Source organism: Phyllobates terribilis, unplaced genomic scaffold (assembly GCF_046119375.1).
Source record: "Phyllobates terribilis strain yellow unplaced genomic scaffold, ASM4611937v1 Scaffold_7__3_contigs__length_470593459, whole genome shotgun sequence".
Taxonomy (NCBI): Eukaryota; Metazoa; Chordata; class Amphibia; order Anura; family Dendrobatidae; genus Phyllobates; species Phyllobates terribilis.
The window spans coordinates 391,338,241-391,355,983 of NW_027362767.1; the positions used below are offsets into that span (position 1 = coordinate 391,338,241).

The 17,743-nt window shown below is 45.8% G+C and overlaps 1 protein-coding gene across 2 annotated transcripts in view; it reads right to left on the reverse strand.

Moving 5' to 3' along the window:
- Positions 1–6,212: 6,212 nt before the first annotated feature.
- The window catches only part of LOC141154951 (cytochrome P450 2C23-like), an 81,315-nt gene continuing 69,784 nt past the window's right edge, over positions 6,213–17,743 (reverse strand). For both annotated transcript variants that reach the window (XM_073641530.1, XM_073641529.1), the window contains exons 7-9: positions 10,638–10,825; positions 9,688–9,829; positions 6,213–8,114 (exon numbers count right to left, since the gene is read on the reverse strand). In XM_073641530.1, the coding sequence (XP_073497631.1) occupies positions 7,930–8,114; positions 9,688–9,829; positions 10,638–10,825 (515 nt within the window). In that variant the 3' untranslated portion in view covers positions 6,213–7,929. The remainder of the gene's footprint in view (positions 8,115–9,687; positions 9,830–10,637; positions 10,826–17,743) is intronic.

A 17,743-nucleotide genomic window follows, 5' to 3' on the forward strand; every position in this document is an offset into this window, starting at 1 on the left:
GACAGCGGATCTGCGGAGGCACGGGGAGAGGTAAGTATCGGGCTGCCGGGGCTCTGAGCAAGCGGGAGGGAGCGGGCGCTGACACCGCTCTCCTCTGCCCACAGCCCGGCGGGCCGGATAAAAGTCCTCGCGGGCCGTAGTTTGAGGACCCCTGGCGTAAAGGATGAACCTTAGCAAAATCTGGCTACATCACACCAAATCTGGAGAATTGGGTTCCTCAGGCTAACACTCATGCCCTCCTATGGCCACGAATGAGTGCATGAGTTTGTAGTGATATAATAATAATAATCTTTATTTATATAGCGCCAACATATTCCGCAGCACTTTACAATTCAGAAGTTCATATACAACAGTCATAAGTAACATAGCTAAAGATAATACAATAATTAAAGCAAAAATAATGACGACCCTGCTCGTAAGAGCTTACAACCTACAATGAAGAGGGGGTGACACAAAGTACAGGGGCTTATTTACAATGATAGTCCAGCCATCTTGAGGGGATGAGGGATAGATAAAGGCTGCATGAGCTCGTCACCAGCCAGTATCTGTAGTGCTTTTGGGTGCGGTGGAGTTTGGTGGAGACTTATGTTTGGAGAAATAATGAATGGGCTATAAAAAATATAAAAAGACTTCAATTAGGGAACATGAAAGGCCACCCTAAAAAGGTGTGCTTTTCGGGAGCACCTAAAACTGTGTAAGTTGTGATTCATCCTAATTTCTTGGGGTACAGCATTCCAAAGAATAGGTCGGGAGTGAGAGGTACGGATTAGTGCGGATGTTAGTCGAAAGTCGCTTGCGGAGCGTAGAGAACGGGTAGGCCAATAATCAGAAATGAGGGAGGAGACGTAAGTGGATGCTGCACTATGGAGAGCTTTGTGGGTGAGAACAAGATATTTAAATTGGATCCTATAATTCATGAGCAGCCAGTGCAATGACTGACACAGAGCGGAGGCGTCCGAGTAACGATTAGCCAGATAGATGATCCTGGCTGCAGCATTAAGGATGGACTGGAGAGGGGAAAGTCGAGTGAGGGGGAGGCCAATTAATAGAGAGTTACAGTAGTCAAGGCAGGAGTGGATCAGGGCAACAGTGAGGGTTTTTGCTGTTTCCAAGGTGAGAAAGGGGCAGATTCTAGAGATGTTCTTCAGGTGCAAGCGACAAGAGCAGCAAGAGATTGTATATGGAAGGTGAAGGAAAGATTGGTATCAAACACAATGCCGAGACAGCGTGCCTGCCGGCTCAGCGTTATTGTTGTGCCGCCCATGGAGAGGGAGATGTTGAATTTAGGGAGGTGAGTAGACGGCAGACGCAATAGAAGTTCAGTTTTGGAAAGGTTGAGTTTCAGATAGAGAGCGGACATGATGTTGGAAACTGCAGCCAGACAGTCACTGGTGTTCTGTTGTACAGTGGGGGAAAGGTCAGGGGATGAGGTGTATAGTTATGTGTCATCAACATAAAATTTTTTACTGAAAGCCAAATTTGCTGATTGTCTGTCCAGTTGGGGCCATGTAGAGAGAGAAAAGAAGAGGGCCAAGGATTGAATCCTGAGGAACCCCAATAGTGAGAGGAAGGGGGGAACAAGTGGAGCCAGCAAACAATACACTGAAAGAGTGGTCAGGAGAACCAGGAGAGAGCAGTGTTCTTTATGCTGATTGAGTGGAGCATAGAGAGTAGGAGGTGGTGGTCAACGGTGTCGAAAGCTGCATAGAGGTCAAGAAGAATGAGCAGAGAGTAGTCACCATTACGTTTTCTGTCAGAAGGTCATTGGTTAATTTGATGAGTGCAGTTTCTGTAGAATGTAGGGGGCGGAAGTCGGACTGTGATGGGTCTAGAAGAGAGTGAATGGAGAGATAACGGGTAAGGCAGGAGTAAACCAGGCGCTCCTAGAGTTAAGAGATGACTGGGACATTGGAGACTAGTCTGTAGTTGTTTGTACAGGAAGGGTCAAGAGAGGGTTTTTTTAATAATGGAGTAATGATTGAGTTTTTGAAGGAGGAGGGGAAGATACCATAAGAGAGGGAGAGGTGGAAGATTTTAGTTAGGTGAGCAGTGACGACTGGAGAGAGAGACTGGAGTAGGTGTGAAGGAATGGGATCAGTGGTGCATGTATTGGGATGAGAAGAATTGAGGAGCCTGGAGACTTCTTCTATGACTGGGTCAAATGTGGAGAGTGATCCAGAGGAGATGTGGAGAGGGATGGAAATCACTGTACTTGGTAACTGGGAGCTGATTTCCTGACAGATATTCTCTATTTTCTCTGTGAAGTAGGAGGATAGGTCCTCAGCACAAATGTCCATGATAGTAGTCTGCGCTTTAGGACTGAGGAGGGAGTGAATGGTGTCGAAGACTTTTTTGGGGTTGTTGAATAGTGAAGAGATCAGGGTGGTGAAGTAGGACTGTTTGGCGAGGTGAAGGGCAGAGTTATAGGTTTTTAACATAAATTTATAGTGAATAAAGTTTTCTAGTGTGCGAGTTTTCCTCCATAGGTGTTTGGCACTCCTAGTGCATCTCTGGAGAAATTGGGTTTGTGGTGTGAGCTAGGGCTGTTTTACTCTGTTTTTATAGGTTCTGAGGGTGAGGGGCGCTACTTGGTCCAGGGTGCTTCTGAGAGTGTCATTGTAGTGATTTACAGCCAGATCAGGACAGGAAAAAGAGGAGATTGGGGACAGTGATGAGTGAAGGGAATCTGTAAGTGTATGAGGGTTAATGGCTTGTAGATTTATGAATGTGTGATAGGTAGGAGTGTGCTGGGGTGGGCGAGGATTTGTGAGTGTCAAGGAGAGGGTGTTGGGGTCAGAGAGGGGAAGAGGTGAGTTATCTAGGTAGGGGATGGAACAAAGCCAGACAAAGACCAGATCAAGGGTGTTTCCGTCTTTGTGTGTCTCAGAGGTTGAAAGCTGTGAGGCCAAGAGAAGTGGTTAAAGATGGAAGCTTGGATGTGGATGGGGAGATGGGGCTGTTAATGGGGATGGTGAAGTCTCACAGGATAAGAGTTGGTAAATCTAAGGATATGAAGTGCTGCAGTCAGGCAGAAAAATGGTCAAGAAACTGGGTGGGTGAGCCTGGAGGACGATATACAACCACTACTCTGAGGGAGAGGGGATGGAAGAGCCAGATGATGTGGACCTCAAAAGAAGAGAATGAGAGTGGTGGAACTGGGGGATGACCTGGAAGGTGCATTGTGGGGACAGGAGTAAGCCGACTGCACCACCAAGTCTGTTCGCAGGTCTCGAGGAATGTAAAAAATGCAAGCCGCCATGAGAAATAGCAGGAAGGGGAGGTAGTGTCAGAATCCTGAATTCAGATTTCAGTGAGGGCCAGCAGATTGAGAGAGTTAGTCAGAAAGTAATTGTGCAGGAAAGGAAGCTTGTTGCATACAGACTGTGGATTCCACAGTGCATAATTGAAAGTGGGAGATGAAGGAGTACAACTGATGTTAATAAGGTTAGCAGGGTTTCAATGTCAGGTGGGGGAGGGGTTGAGGTTGGCGGAAGGTGGACCGGGGTTAGGAGAGATATCTCCTGAAATAAGTAGTAGCAGTAAAAAGAGAAAGAGCAGATAGTTTTTGGATTTGTGCCTTTTTTATTGTGCAATATCTTCGGATAAGATAGAGTGAGATTTTTCAGGAAATTAAAAAGAGCATGGGAGCTGTACGTGGCAGAGGGAAGGAAGGGGGGGCAGATGTGGATATGTGATATAGAGAAGGTTAATATTTTTCTGTATTCTTTATTTACTTGTGTTAAATAGTCTCATATTTAGTTTTATAGTTTTCTTAAGATTCCATATTTGGTCTCATATTTTCCTATGTCATATACAATGTTTGATAAACAGAATTGTTTTGTTCACAACTAGTGTTGAGCCTCCCCCGTAGTGTTTGGGTTCGGGTTCGGTTCGGTTCGTCGAACACCGGGATGTTCGTGGAACTGTTCGTCGAACACCTTAGAACACCGTCAAACACCGTTAAAACCAATGGCAGGCAAACAAAAACACATAGAACCCCATGAATTTCGTGCTTAGGGCCAGCTGATAATGCCAAGCAGGGCCCTGGATGAGTTGGGTACAGCGCCAGAAGATGGCGCTACTATGAACTCGCCATTTTCTGGGGTGGCTGCGGACTGCAATTTGCACTCTGCAGTGTCTCTGAAGGATGACAAGATGGATGGCAGCATTCAGCTGCGATCCAGCCTGTCATCTCAATGCCATCCCAGTGTGGGAGAATTCTCCTGCTCAAGCGTTGAGCGCAGGAGAATTCTCCCACGCTGTCAGTGACGTGCATGAGGTGAGCTGAGTTCATTGGACATGAGCTCACCTCATGCACGTCACTGACAGCATGGGAAAATTCTCCTGCACTCAGCGCTTCAGCAGGAGAATTCTCTCAAGCTCACTGCAAGCGCAGGAGAATTCTCCCACGCTGTCAGTGACGTGCATGAGGTGAGCTGAGTTCATTGGACATGACCTTGGCTCATCTTTATGCCATCACAGCCAGACACTGAGGAGCGCAAGTGTGCCTGCGCTTCTCAGTGTCTGTGGCATGGCAAGCTGGATGGCAGCTTTCATCTGCGATCCAGCCTGTCATGTGAATGTAGCAGAGCAGGAGCCATCGTGGGAACCATGAAAAGGTATGGATGATGTTGGTTTATTATTTTACTTTTATTGCAGAAGACATTGGCTTCAGCTGGAATGGGCGTGATGGTAAGTATGGTTTAATTTAGAACAATAAAGAATTGTGTGTTTATTTCAAGTAAAGGACTTTATCCTGGGTGTTTGTGTTTTTTTTTTAATTTTGACTATGGGGTTAGTAATGGGGGTGTCTTATAGACGCCTCTCCATTACTAACCTGGGCTTGATGTCAGCTGGCATTATAAGCTGACATCAACCCCAGCCCTATTACCCCACTGCCACCCCTACATGGCAGTGGGAAGAGCGAGGCTAAGTGCCAGAATTGGCACATCCTATGGATGCGACATTTCTGGGGTGGCTGAAGGCTAGTGTTTCTAGCCTGGGAAGGGGCCAATATTCATGGCACTCTCCGTGGGCTATTAATATCAGCCCCCATCTGTCTGCCTAGGCTTTGCTAACTATTAAAATAGGGGGGACCCCACATCATTTTTTGGGGGGACTCCCATTGTAATAGCTAGTAAAGGCTAGGAAATAAGCTGGGGGCTGATATTAGTAGCCTGTGAAGCTCCATGGGTATTGCCCCCTTCCCAGGCTTCAAATATAAGCCCCAGCCGTCTGCTTAACCTCCGCTATAGACTAAAAATACGGGGAACCCCACGCCAATTTTTTTTTTTAATAAATCCTTTATTTTAACACTAAATGACAAGTACAGTAATCAACACTGCCACTGTACTTATTATATATGTGACTGACATGTTTCTATGTATCTAATCTATGTGTGATGCTCTATTCTTTCTATTCTAAATTGTCGTTTACCATTGCTGAATTGCCGCCGGCTTTTTTAAAGAGACGGTGCATGAAAACACTTATTTTTTAAATAAATCCTTTAACACTAAATGACAAGTACAGTAACCAACACTGTCACTGTACTTCTTATATATGTGTCTGACATGTTTCTTTCTATCTAATCTATGTGTGATGCTTTATTCTTTCTGTTCTAAATTGTTGGGTACCGGTGTATGCCGCTGCTGAATTGCTGGCTTTTCATGTTTCACTGTGAGCACTGTTCCCATCGATTTGGGCAACCACTGTAATGCCACAACAACCATGGCTGTGGCATTACAGTGAGTGGCAGACAATCCCTGCATGATTGGTGCTCTAAATAGCGCCAGACATGCAGGACACGCTTTTGGTGCACCAACAGTTATCGAACATAACCTCGAACAACCAAATTTTTTGCAAATCGTTCGGGTTCGTCGAACGACTCGAACACCGCCCAAAACAGCTCGAATTTGAGATTGGCGAACAGTTCTAGTCGAACACCGCTCAACTCTATTCACAACTGGTGCTCATTACTGAGAGGGCCAAGTCCCACAATTTGGCATTACTGGTGATCCTGTAATCTGACTTTGAGTCAGAAAAAAATAGCTACAACATCGGTAACATTGAGATGTACCTGTAAACTTGTGTGCTCATTGGCCCTTGCAAGTAGATGTTGTCACCACGTAATGTAGGATGTTTTGAGACGTTGTGCCTGTGCCAAATTAAATATGTAAAATCCAAATACATGCACGGAAGAGCCACACTGGTACTTTGAGCATCAAGGCAGATCTTTTTTATTACATCATTTGGTCATGGTTTTATAGGTTTTTAATAGTCATACATGGTAATAATATAATTGGCTCAGCTTATCTCTAAATACGTGTTGTCATTTGCATACATAAATCTCATTGGCTAAAGTTAATACTGTCCATACCCAGTTGAAGAGGGTAGGTGTGGTTCTAATCCTTAGGTTTCGTTTCTCCATTATGTTTAAGTCTTTAGACAAAGAAATTCCTAAGATTCTCTTATCTCAAAACACACACAGACTCCATTCTGGAAAGCAGGAGATGCACGTAGACTATTCAAAATGGAGTCAGGATAGATAAATAACTACTTCTCTAACATAGGCATGGCTGCTGAATAGTGATGAGCAAGCAGTAAACTGCTCGAGTGCTCAGTACTTGAATCGAGCAGGTCGGACTCTCGGACCTGCTCGACTCGGGTACCGAGCATAATGTAAGTCAATGAAGGACTCAAGCATTTTTCCGGGAGACCTGCACTCAACGGCCGGGTAGGCAGACAATGAGAGAGTGAGAGATCTCTATTAGTAAAGGGGGAACTTTTTAAATTTTGAATCAGTTGAGCCCAGCTGCACTGAAGCCGGAAATTCCCCTGCTGGGAGAGCAGGGACTCCTCCGTCAGCTGGACTCTTTGTGAGTTGAAGAGATCCGGGGGCACGTCCTCTCTCTCTGCCATAAGAAGATCATTTAAATCATTTGAACTGAGTGCCGCACTGAAGCCAGGTATATACCTCTATGTCTATCTATATCTACCTCTATCACATGAATATGGATGGATGGAACACTTGAATCATCTGAGCTGCACGCCACACTGAAGCCAGGTAAATCCATCCATCCATATCCATCCATCCATATCCATCCATATCCATCCATCCATCCATCCATATCCATAATCTATCCATCCATATCTATCCATCCATTCATCCATCCATATCCATCATCTATCCATCCAAATCCATCCATCCATTCATTCATCCATATCCATCAACCCCTCTATTTCCATCCATACATACATATCCATCCATCCGATAGAGATAGATATGGAGATAGATAGACATAGATGTATATACCTAGCTTCAGTGCGGCGCTCGGCTCAGATGATTCAAATTAGCTTCTTACAGCAGAGAGAGAGAGACTGTGCCCCCAAACTTTTTAATCACAAAGAGTCAGGCTGACAGTGGAATCCCTGCTCTCCCAGCAGGGAAATTTCCAGCTTCAGTCTTGCGCGAAGCTCAGATGATTCAGAATCAAATGAGCTTATTACAGGGACCTGAGCACTCGAGCATCACACAATACTCGACACTGCTTGATACTCGATCGGGCATCCCAATGCTCGATCGAGTATTGAGCATTGCCGAGAAAGCTCGCCCATCACTTTCCTTTTTCCCACATTTCCTGGGGTGATGTTAAGGCCCATTACGGTTACCCAAACTTTGATTATTTTCCACGTTAGTCACCTTCCCCCTCTTATTTAGATTAAGCTAGTTATAATTAATTTTAGATTGGTGATGTCATGATTACTGCCAGCAGCTTCTTAAATTACTTTTCTTTCCAGTTTTTTTCCTTTGGTTCTAGTCCATTTCTCGCTGTTTGAACAAAGATTTTCTGCTTTGGTGACCATATACCGTAATCCTCTAGGTTCTTCTGATGCGCTCTTTATGTTGATCATTTTGTTCTATTGCCTTTTCTAAGAACGAGCAATGAATTTGATTTTATGGGTCGGAGGGAGATTTTCTAAGCCACTTTCTGTAGGTGAGATGTCAAGATCGTTGGGGTCCACTATAGACTTCAGGGTGAAATTTTGTAGGATGACAGTGATGAAAATAAAGAGTTGTAGGCGTGCCAAGCTTTCAGCGATGCATGCCCTCTTTCCTGTAATATAGAAAGTGTACTAGTTTATTAAATTATCCAAACTATGAGGGCCCATAGCGTTTTTCCCACCTGGGACATTTATGGTATATCCACATTATAAACATGGACATTTACGGCAAAATGAAATTTATTTTGTGAACAGGGGCCTGGAGAAGTGGCCATGCATGCACTGCTCTTTCCAGTCACCCGTGTGGGCATTCTTGCTTAGTAACTCCAATTTAAATTAATGCAGAGAGTTTTGCATGCATGTAGTGGGGTTCTGTTTTCAAGATAGATCTGGATAGGCCATAAATGACCATCAGAAAATCTGTGGTTCTCCTGATGCAAAAGTTAGACAGCCTTTGAAATGTGTTGAGAATAAACCACATATTTTCATACAAACCTTAGAAACTTTGGATATCTTTATTGATTACTTACCAGCAGCACATCCCATCTGCTTATCCTTTTCCTTGATCTCTACATTTGAGTGTCACGCCACCGAAGCAGCATAAGCTGGAGTTACACAATGAGCCCTCTATAAAGTTGTGCTTTCTCACAACTCGACAAGGTGAGCAGTGCCCCATCACCTAAATACACTGTTGTCTGGATATCACCCTATTTGCCATTTTTGTCCCTCTACCTTTTCTTCATTATCTCTGCTATATAGCAAGCAATTAAAAAATACCATGATTCCCACGTCCAAGAGTAATAAACCTCTCTGTCTGTGTGAAATCAATTACCATAGAAGGTACAGTATGGATCTACAGCTATCAACCAAGTACATTAAAGAGATTGTCCACTACTAGGTCAACCCCTTCTCATTCTCGTTCTGAATTTTTGCTGCCGTGAAAATAGAATCACTTATACTTACTTCCTGTGCCGGCACCGTTCCAGGGGTGTCAGAACTCACGTTCCCAGGGCTCATGTTTCCGCGGTTGTTATGACACGTGAGCTCTGTGCCAAATCAGCGCTGGAGTCACTTCCCTCGCTTACGGACAAACAGGTAATCAAGAGGAGGTGAGATCTGCAGCTGGCACTCACTTCTCCTTTACTATTAATATGTCTTAAGGCAAGGATCGTGATGCCAGTGACTATTTTTGTGCATAACTCATGTAACAAAACAACCACACGTGAGCCCCAGAAAAGCGAGTGCTGATGGAATGGTGCTAACATGGGTAGTGAGTATAAGAGTTTTTATTTTCACGGGGGCAAACATTTAGATCGAAAAGGGGTTGTCCTAGTAGCGGCAACCCCTTTAAGGGTTTCCAGTCTCTAAACAATATAAATATCTCCTCAATGAGTGATTATTATTAGATCCATATTGTTCCCACCATTAGGACACCTCTATCTCCAAATGACTCTCCTTAGACTGGTCAAGCTTTCACAATCCTAGTATTGCGCTTAGTTATCATTGTCCTGTAGATTTAGAATGGATCAGCGGGGTACATGCATCACCAGCCGCTCCATTTAAATTATCCTGTCTGTCGTCTTCCGGCAACTGGGAAAGAACTAGGATTATTTGTCCTTTTGGCCATCGGAAATACTATATGATACTATAACTTAATAAAAAGAAAATATAGCTTTTTTTTCCAACCTGCAGAAAAAGGCATGAATCCATTATTTTTCTTAAATTTTCCCTCCTCATCTAAGAAATGTTTGATATTGAATTTTTCTGGTGTTTCAAATAGTGAGGGGTCATTCAGCACTGTTGTCAACATGGGGATAACATTTGTACCCTGTAAGGGAATGTCAAAAAAAAAAAATAGAATTATTTAATGATTCATATTCTACCATGACATGTCTTGTCATTAAACCTTTATGTAGACGATTCAGCCAAAGGTTATACACATCCCTCCTAAGTATAGAGGTAATAGGTTACAGCCATACTTATTGCAAGCAGGGGCATAAAATCAAGCACAAATCCATGCAATCTCCACAGAGAAACCTTGGTAGTGATATGGGTTCTGTGTGTCTTTTAAAGTGACACTATTATTCAATGATCATCAAGACATTTTGTGAAATTTCTGGTGCTTTTTATTTTAAAGAAGGCAGTCATGTTTTTCCATTGCGCTACTCTTGAGTCCACTATACACATTGGATTAAAGTATACCAAACTTGCAGATTTAAGTGGGGACAGGGCAATCATCCAGTTTGTATAGAGACCTCCTAAATCTCCCCTAATAGATGATGTAGAAGGAGAGAAGTGTGAATTAACTCCCAGTCCTTTAGTTCTTTCAGGAAATCTCCGGCGCCTGACTCTTCAATGAGAACACATGAATGTTTGCCAAGTTGAGCAGCCTAAAAAGTTATGTTTCAACACATCTATACCTAATGCATCAGGATTAAACCTTCCGACAGGCTAAATTGTTCCAGACTAGTCATCCAGTAGAACTAACAACAAGCGTGCCTTAATATTCGTGACAATTTTAAAAACTTGATTCTAATTTTTAAATCTCATTATTTTGGCGTCTCAGTGTGTATTAAGTTTAGAGTTATGACATATTATGAGACCATTTACTTCTTACATTGAGTTATGGGGATTACCTTGGGGATGTGGTAACCATGGAAGGTCACATCTCTGGTGGTGGATCGGATTAGACCCATTGGGATGACATCGCTAATTCTCTGTATCTCATGCAACAAGGCATTTGTGTAGGGCATATGGTTTCTGTCATCTGCCTTAGGTGCCCTCTCTTGTCCAATCACTTGGTCAATCTCTTCATGAACTTTATCTGTAGGTCATTCAAAGAGAAAATGTAGAAAACGTCAACTATTACAAACTTTTGTTTGTCAAATAGTAAGTATGTGAGACATACAAAAAATATAATAAAAGCTCAAATTCAATTATATACTCGTTTTATTTCACCATACTTTGCTCCATGTTGTAATTCAAAGGGTGTGAATGTTTTCTCTCTGTGGCCAGATAGGATTTAATTTTATCTCCCCCTTCTTTCTCCATGTACTAGCTTTATCAGTTGGAAGTTTTGGTGGAAGTGGGAACCTAATACACTTTCCATGGTTACAGCTGGTGAAGTAATATCCATAAACTTATATGCCATATGTACTATGTCTCTCTCCAGTGATAACAGGTGTACCAACCGCTAAAAAAATAGAATTAGTCCTTACCGGTAATTCGGTTTCTAGAAGCCTTCCACGACAGCATTAGAGGATGTTGTCCACGCCCTATTGGGGGACAGGAACACAGAGAGATTAAAAGCCCCTCCCCACCGTCAATCCCCAGTGTTTACCAAGATCACCTGGAAAAATGGTTACCTGACAGTTATATGGAATCCATAGGGAGGGAAATTCGTGCTGTCGTGGAAGGCTTCTAGAAACCGAATTACCGGTAAGGACTAATTCTATTTTCTCAATACGCCTTCCACGACAGCATTGGAGGAATACCAACGATATTTTATTAAGGAGGGACAATAGCTTGTAGGACTTTTCTACCAAAGGCTAAATCCCTATTGGATGATAAGTCTAATCTATAATGTTTAGAGAACGTATGAAGGGAAGACCATGTAGCTGCCCTGCAAATCTGCTCAGTAGAAGCGCCGGCTCTTTCGGCCCATGAAGTAGATGTGGATCTGGTAGAATGAGCTTTTAAGGCAATCGGTGGATTCATTTGTTGATTGCTATAAGCTTCCCTAATTGCCTTTTTGATCCAGTTTGCTATAGTGGACTTAGCCGCCTTCCTTCCTCTGTTCTGCCCTGAGTGTTGTATAAATAGGTTTCCATCCAATCTCCAAGACTCAGTTTGTTGAAGATAATAAAGGACAGTTCTGCGGACATCTAGGAGGTGGAACTCTGCTTCCTTTGGATTGGAAGGATTCTGGCAGAAGGATGGAAGGATGATTTCCTGGGAATGATGGAAGTCCGTAACTACCTTTGGGAGAAAGGAAGGGTCCAGGCGAATCGTAATCCTATCTTCGGTCACGTTCAAGTAAGGTTCCCTGATAGAAAGGGCCTGAAGCTCTCCTACTCTCTGTGCTGAAATGATGGCTACTAAGAAGTCAGTCTTATGAGAGAGAGTCTGTTTTGAGCTAGAGGATAGAGACTCAAATGGAGAGAAGGTTAAACCCTTGAGTACCACATTTAGATCCCAGGATGGGACCTGAGACTGAATTATTGGGTGAAGCCAGAGTGCTGAAGTTATGAATTTCTTGATCCACCTATGAGAGGCTAAATCTTGGTCGAATATGGAACTTAGGGCTGAAATCTGCACCTTAAGAGTGCTAGGTTTGAGACCCAATTCCAATCCACTCTGTAGAAAATCAAGGATCCGTGCAATGTTGGGGTGTGAGGTGTCAGGAATATCCGGAGCGTACCAAGATAGGATTTTTTTCCATATTTTGCCATATATGGCGTTGGTTACTGGTTTCCTACTCTGTTGAAGAGTTTTTATAACTTCTTCTGACAGACCTTTGGATCTTAAGATCTCGGCTTCAGTAACCAGGCTGCCAGGTTTAGCCACTGAGGATTGGGATGGAACAGGGGCCCTTGAGAGAGAATATTGTTGACTTGTGGTAGTATTTCCGGACCCTCTAGGAAAAGTTATGTGATAGCCCCGAACCAAGGCCTTTTGGGCCAGAGAGGGGCCACCAGAATTGTTGCCACTCTCTCCATCCTGACTTTCTGGATGGTTCTTGCTATCAGCGGTATCGGAGGGAACGCATAGACCAGTCTGAAATGCCAGGGATGGGCTAATGCATCCAAATTCATGGCCTTGTCTTGTCTGTCCAAGGAAAAGAAGAGGGGAAGTTTTGTGTTTGACCGACTGGCAAAGAGATCTACCTCAGGTAGACCCCATTTCGCTACCAGCAACTGGAAGATCTGAGGATTCAGGCTCCATTCTCCTGGCTGGATATCTTTCCTGCTTAGAAAGTCTGCTTGGACGTTGTTTGAGCCTTTCAGGTGGATTGCTGAAAGTGATAGGAGATGACGTTCTGCCCAAAAAAATATTCGGCCTTCAATCTGTTTTAGGCTGTGTACCTTCATACCTCCTTGATGACGAAGGAAGGCAACTGTGGTCACGTTGTTTAAGAGAATCTTGATGTGAGAACCCTGGACTAAGTCGACTGCCACTCTGAGCGTTTTTTCTACCGCCATTAGCTCCCTGAAATTGGAAGATCTTGCACTGATCTCGGGACTCCATCTGCCTTGAAAGGGAATCTGGGCCTCCATAGCTCCCCAGCCTCGTAGACTGGCATCAGTAGTTACTGTAATCAGAGGGTCCTGGGTCCAAGAAACCCCCCTTTGAAGATTTCGGGAGCTTAGCCACCAAAAAAGTTTTTATCCGACCGGGGGTCCTGCACCGTTTGTTTAGTGAGTCCCTTTGTCTGTTCCAGGATCTTGGGATATGATACCGGAGAGGCCTTGAGTGGGCCTGGACCCACAACACTGACTGGATACTGGCTGTCATAGACCCCAATACAGACATTGTCGCTCTCAACTTTGGATTCTCTTGGCATCTGAAATTTGAGATTTTGGATCTGAGAGCTGTCTGATGCTCCAATGGTAGATAGGACATCTGTTTGTTGGAGTCCAGAGATACACCTAGGAATTTTCTCCTTGATGAAGGGAGGAGTTCTGATTTTTTTAGGTTTGGAATCCAACCTAGAGACCGTAGGGTTCTTAAGGTTATAGAGACGTGAAGATTGAGAGCTGCTATTGAGGGAGCGACAATCAACATGTCATCCAAGTATGGAATTATGCACACGCCCTGTTTCTGGATGAGTACGATGACTTCTGCCATGATCTTCGTAAACACCCGGGGTGCTGAAGAGATGCCGAAAGGCAGTACGTTGTACTGGTAGTGGACTGTTACATTGCCCCTGAGGACTGCAAACCGCAGGAACTTTCTGTGGGACTGATGAATCGGCACATGGTAGTACGCATCCTTTAAATCTATAGTTGCCATGACGAAGTCTTTCCCTATTAGGGGAATAGTTGACTTTATAAACTCCATCTTGAAATGTCGATATTTGATGTGATGGTTTAGGGACTTCAGATTGATTATGATGCGTGGGGTCCCTGATGACTTCTGTATTAGGAATATTTTTGAGTAGTGACCCGTCCCCTCCTGACCAGGGGGAACTAGAGACACCACTCCCGAATCCAGAAGGTTTTTTAGGGCGACTGATAGGAGATCCTGAGCCCCCCAAGAGGAAAGGGACGTGACCCTCAGGATCTGAGGGGGGTGACTCTCGAATTCCAATAAAAGACCCTCCTCGATGGTATTGAGGATCCACTGGAAGGAAGATATTGCCTGCCACTTGGGAAAGAAATTCGAAAGTCGCCCTCCTACACGGACCAAGTCATTGTTTGTCCTGTTGCTGGTGTTGTTGCTGGGGTACAAGGATGTTGCAACCCTTGCCGCCTTTGGGATAGCTCCAGCGCCCAGATTTTCCCTTTCCTCTGTACTGTGAGGGGTGACTTTGGGAAGGCCGAAAGGAACGTTTCTTAGCCTGTTTCTGTTCAGGAAGTGTTTGACTCGCCCCCTTGGCCGTGGGGCACTCGGAACCGGGCTTCAGGGCAATACTGGGAGTAGTAGTGGCGACCCGGTCCCGTGGCTAAGGGTGGTCAGACCAGTGGCAGTCTTTTATATGTTTTAGGTAATGTTTTAGGCAGTCCACTGAGGCTGATGGTGTGTGCAGCTGAGGTGGTGTAACTCCCCACGGGAAGAGTGCAGCCCCAGGGCAGTGAGCGTAGATGGTGGGGGTTGTAGTGCTGGGCATCCCCGTACCATTAGTGCTGGCACGGTAAGAAACAAAACAACAACGTGTTGCAGTCCAGGGTCTTTTACTCACAGTTCGTATACTCCAAGTCACTTCTGTACAGGTAATGACTGCCCGAGCCGTGCTGCGTCCACCAGGTGAGGGGCTCGGTCAACCCCCAGGCACTTCAGGAGTATGGCACAGGACTCCCTTCTATCCTTCCTCTGGCTCGTGCCCCACCAGTGACCAAGCTTTTGTCCAGCTGCCGTGGATCTATGCGGGTAAAAGTGGGCCCCGTTTCCCGCTATCCTACATGGTGCCTTCCTAGCTAGGTTTAGCAGGGGGTCGCACCAAGTGATGATCACGACCTCTTTTTCTTGGCTGAGGGATAATTTACCTCCACCAATTTTGGATCCGATACCCTTTTCTTGCCTGACCCGTCACCCGATTTCACGTTGGTCCTTAGGGTCCCTTCTGCCTTCTTGTTTCTGAGCCCTTCTGTTTCTCTGTCACTTCTCCTCCTTTCCTATTCCTTCTTCTCCTCCTTCCCTTGGCCTCTTCTCCAGGCCTACTCCTCCTTCTCCTCCCAGGCTCTGGCCTTCACCCTAGGCCTGCATTTGAGCAGAGCTCCTACAGAGCCTCCGCTCCCTGTCTTCTCCTCTCACTGACTGAACACTGACTAAAGATGGTGCCCACCTTTTATACCTCCTCCTCTGTGTGTGAGCTCAGGTGACCAGCACCCAATGAGCTCCTTCCTATGCTACAGAAATCGTCCCCTTCTGCTCCTACATCACTGGGTTTTCCTCCCCCCTCCCCACTCCAGCCAGGGACATGGTCTGTCGTGCCTGCATTACTGTATAAATGGGAGCACCGTTGAGCTGTCCCCCGGAAATGGGGTGTGTGTGATGCATGCAGCTAACTGAGCCCTGGTCCATACTCCATCCTTACCCGGGAGTGGAATATCACACCTCTGGCAGAGGTGCAATACCCCTGTAGCGGCCGAACCCTCGGGGCGCTACATGTTTTCTTCCTGTTCGAGGCCTTTTCCAGGATTTCATCCAGGGCTGGGCCAAATACATATTTTCCTTGGAATGGAATGGAACAGAGCTTGACTTTAGAGGTGATGTCCCCACTCCATGTTTTGAGCCATAGTGCACGGCGAGCGGTATTGGACAGGACAGCTGCCCTAGCCGCGATACGGTCTGACTCAGCCGAGGCGTCTGCTAAGAAACCTGTGGCTTTTTGAAGGAGAGGGATGGAGTCAAGTAGATCTGCCCTGGACGTGCCCTGAGACAGGTATTCCTACAGTTGGGTCAGCCATTTGAAGAGGGATCTGGCCACACAAGTCGAGGAAATGTTGACTTTAAGAGAGGCAGAGGAGATTTCCCATGATTTTTTAAGGACGCTTTCCATTTTGCGGTCCCAAGGATCCTTTTATTGGGACGAGTCCTCAAAGGGAAGTGAGGTTTTTCTCACTACCCTAGCCACCTGGAAGTCTACTTTTGGGACTTCCTATTAAAAACCATCACCCTCTAATGGAAACCTATGCTTTAATTCTGAAGGGATGGAGAGACGATTTTCCAGGGACTCCCATTCCTGTCGGATGAGATCCCTAATTACCTCATGGACTGGAAAACCAGTCTGTTTTTTGGTTTTAAGACCCCTAAACATCTCATCCTGAACAGAACAGGGAACCTCCTCTTCTTCCAGCCCCATAGTGCCTCTAACAGCGTCCAGTAATTCCTCTAAGTTGTCCGAGGAAAAATAATATCTACCAGTTTCGATTGGTTTGGCAGGCCCCACGGATGCCATTTCCTCAAAATCATCTGAGGCTGAGCTACTAGCATCCATAGAGACCACATCAGAGTCTAACTTTTGGATCTTCAGGCAGGGCAGCAAAGGAGACCTGGACCTCCTGTCTAACCACCTGGACCTCCTGTTTAACGAGTGATCTAAGCTCCTCGATCAGTGAGGGGTTTTCTTCTCTAATTATTTTATCCATATAGGGCTGACACAACTTCTTCTTGTAGGATGAGGACAGCTTTTTTGTACAGATGCCACATCTACGGGGCTGGACTTTATCCTTCTTAGAAGCGGGGGGCTTGTCCTCCTAAGAAAGGGGAGAGAAGGGGACCCGTGTGAAATAGAAGGAGGGGAGATCTAGTGTCATCTCAAAAGAGGCCGAGATAACCCCATGGTGACCACCCAGGTACTACTCACTATAGCCGAGGGCATGCTGGGCTCTGCAGATGCAGGGGTACAGGACCTATCACCTTCCATAGTGGGAATATGGTGGGAATAGCCTTACCTTTGGTGTCTTCAGGCGGGTTTTAAATAAAACCGTGCCTCCCAGCAAGGGTCCTCAGTCCCCTCCCCTTTCTGGTCACTTTAAATGGCCAATCCAGGTTTGGTATGGGCCTTTGGTCCTTCATTCAGCGTCCCTCGTGGAACGGCCGACCCGGAGCGATGGCCGCCTTGACGTCACCCGCACACGCGAGGGCGCAACCGCCCGCCTGTTCAGGAGCCTGGGATAGCGTGGAATGCTCTGGCCGGAGCGGCAGGGCCGCGGCGACACCACTTCCGGTGTGTGTGCGCGTGGCAACGTCACATCTGGCGCGCGCAGCGAACGCCACTTCCGGCACGCGCGCGGACGCCAGTGCGTGCGGCAAACGTGCTCCAGGAAAGGGGAGATGCCGGAGGGCGGGAGTGTCCTCCAGCATGAATGATCCCCCGGCTAGCTTTACCCTCAGTGGGGTGCAGGAAGCCAGGGTGGTCCTTCCCAAGGGGGAGCAGCAAGGAGAGGGGAGGGAGCACCCCGACCGACCACTGCCCGGCACACAGGTAGGAAAAAACAGCGCTGCCCTGCCGGCCCGACAGCACTGCAGGATCTCTCCATGCCCCAATGGGGGCAGGAAAACACTGGGGATTGACGGT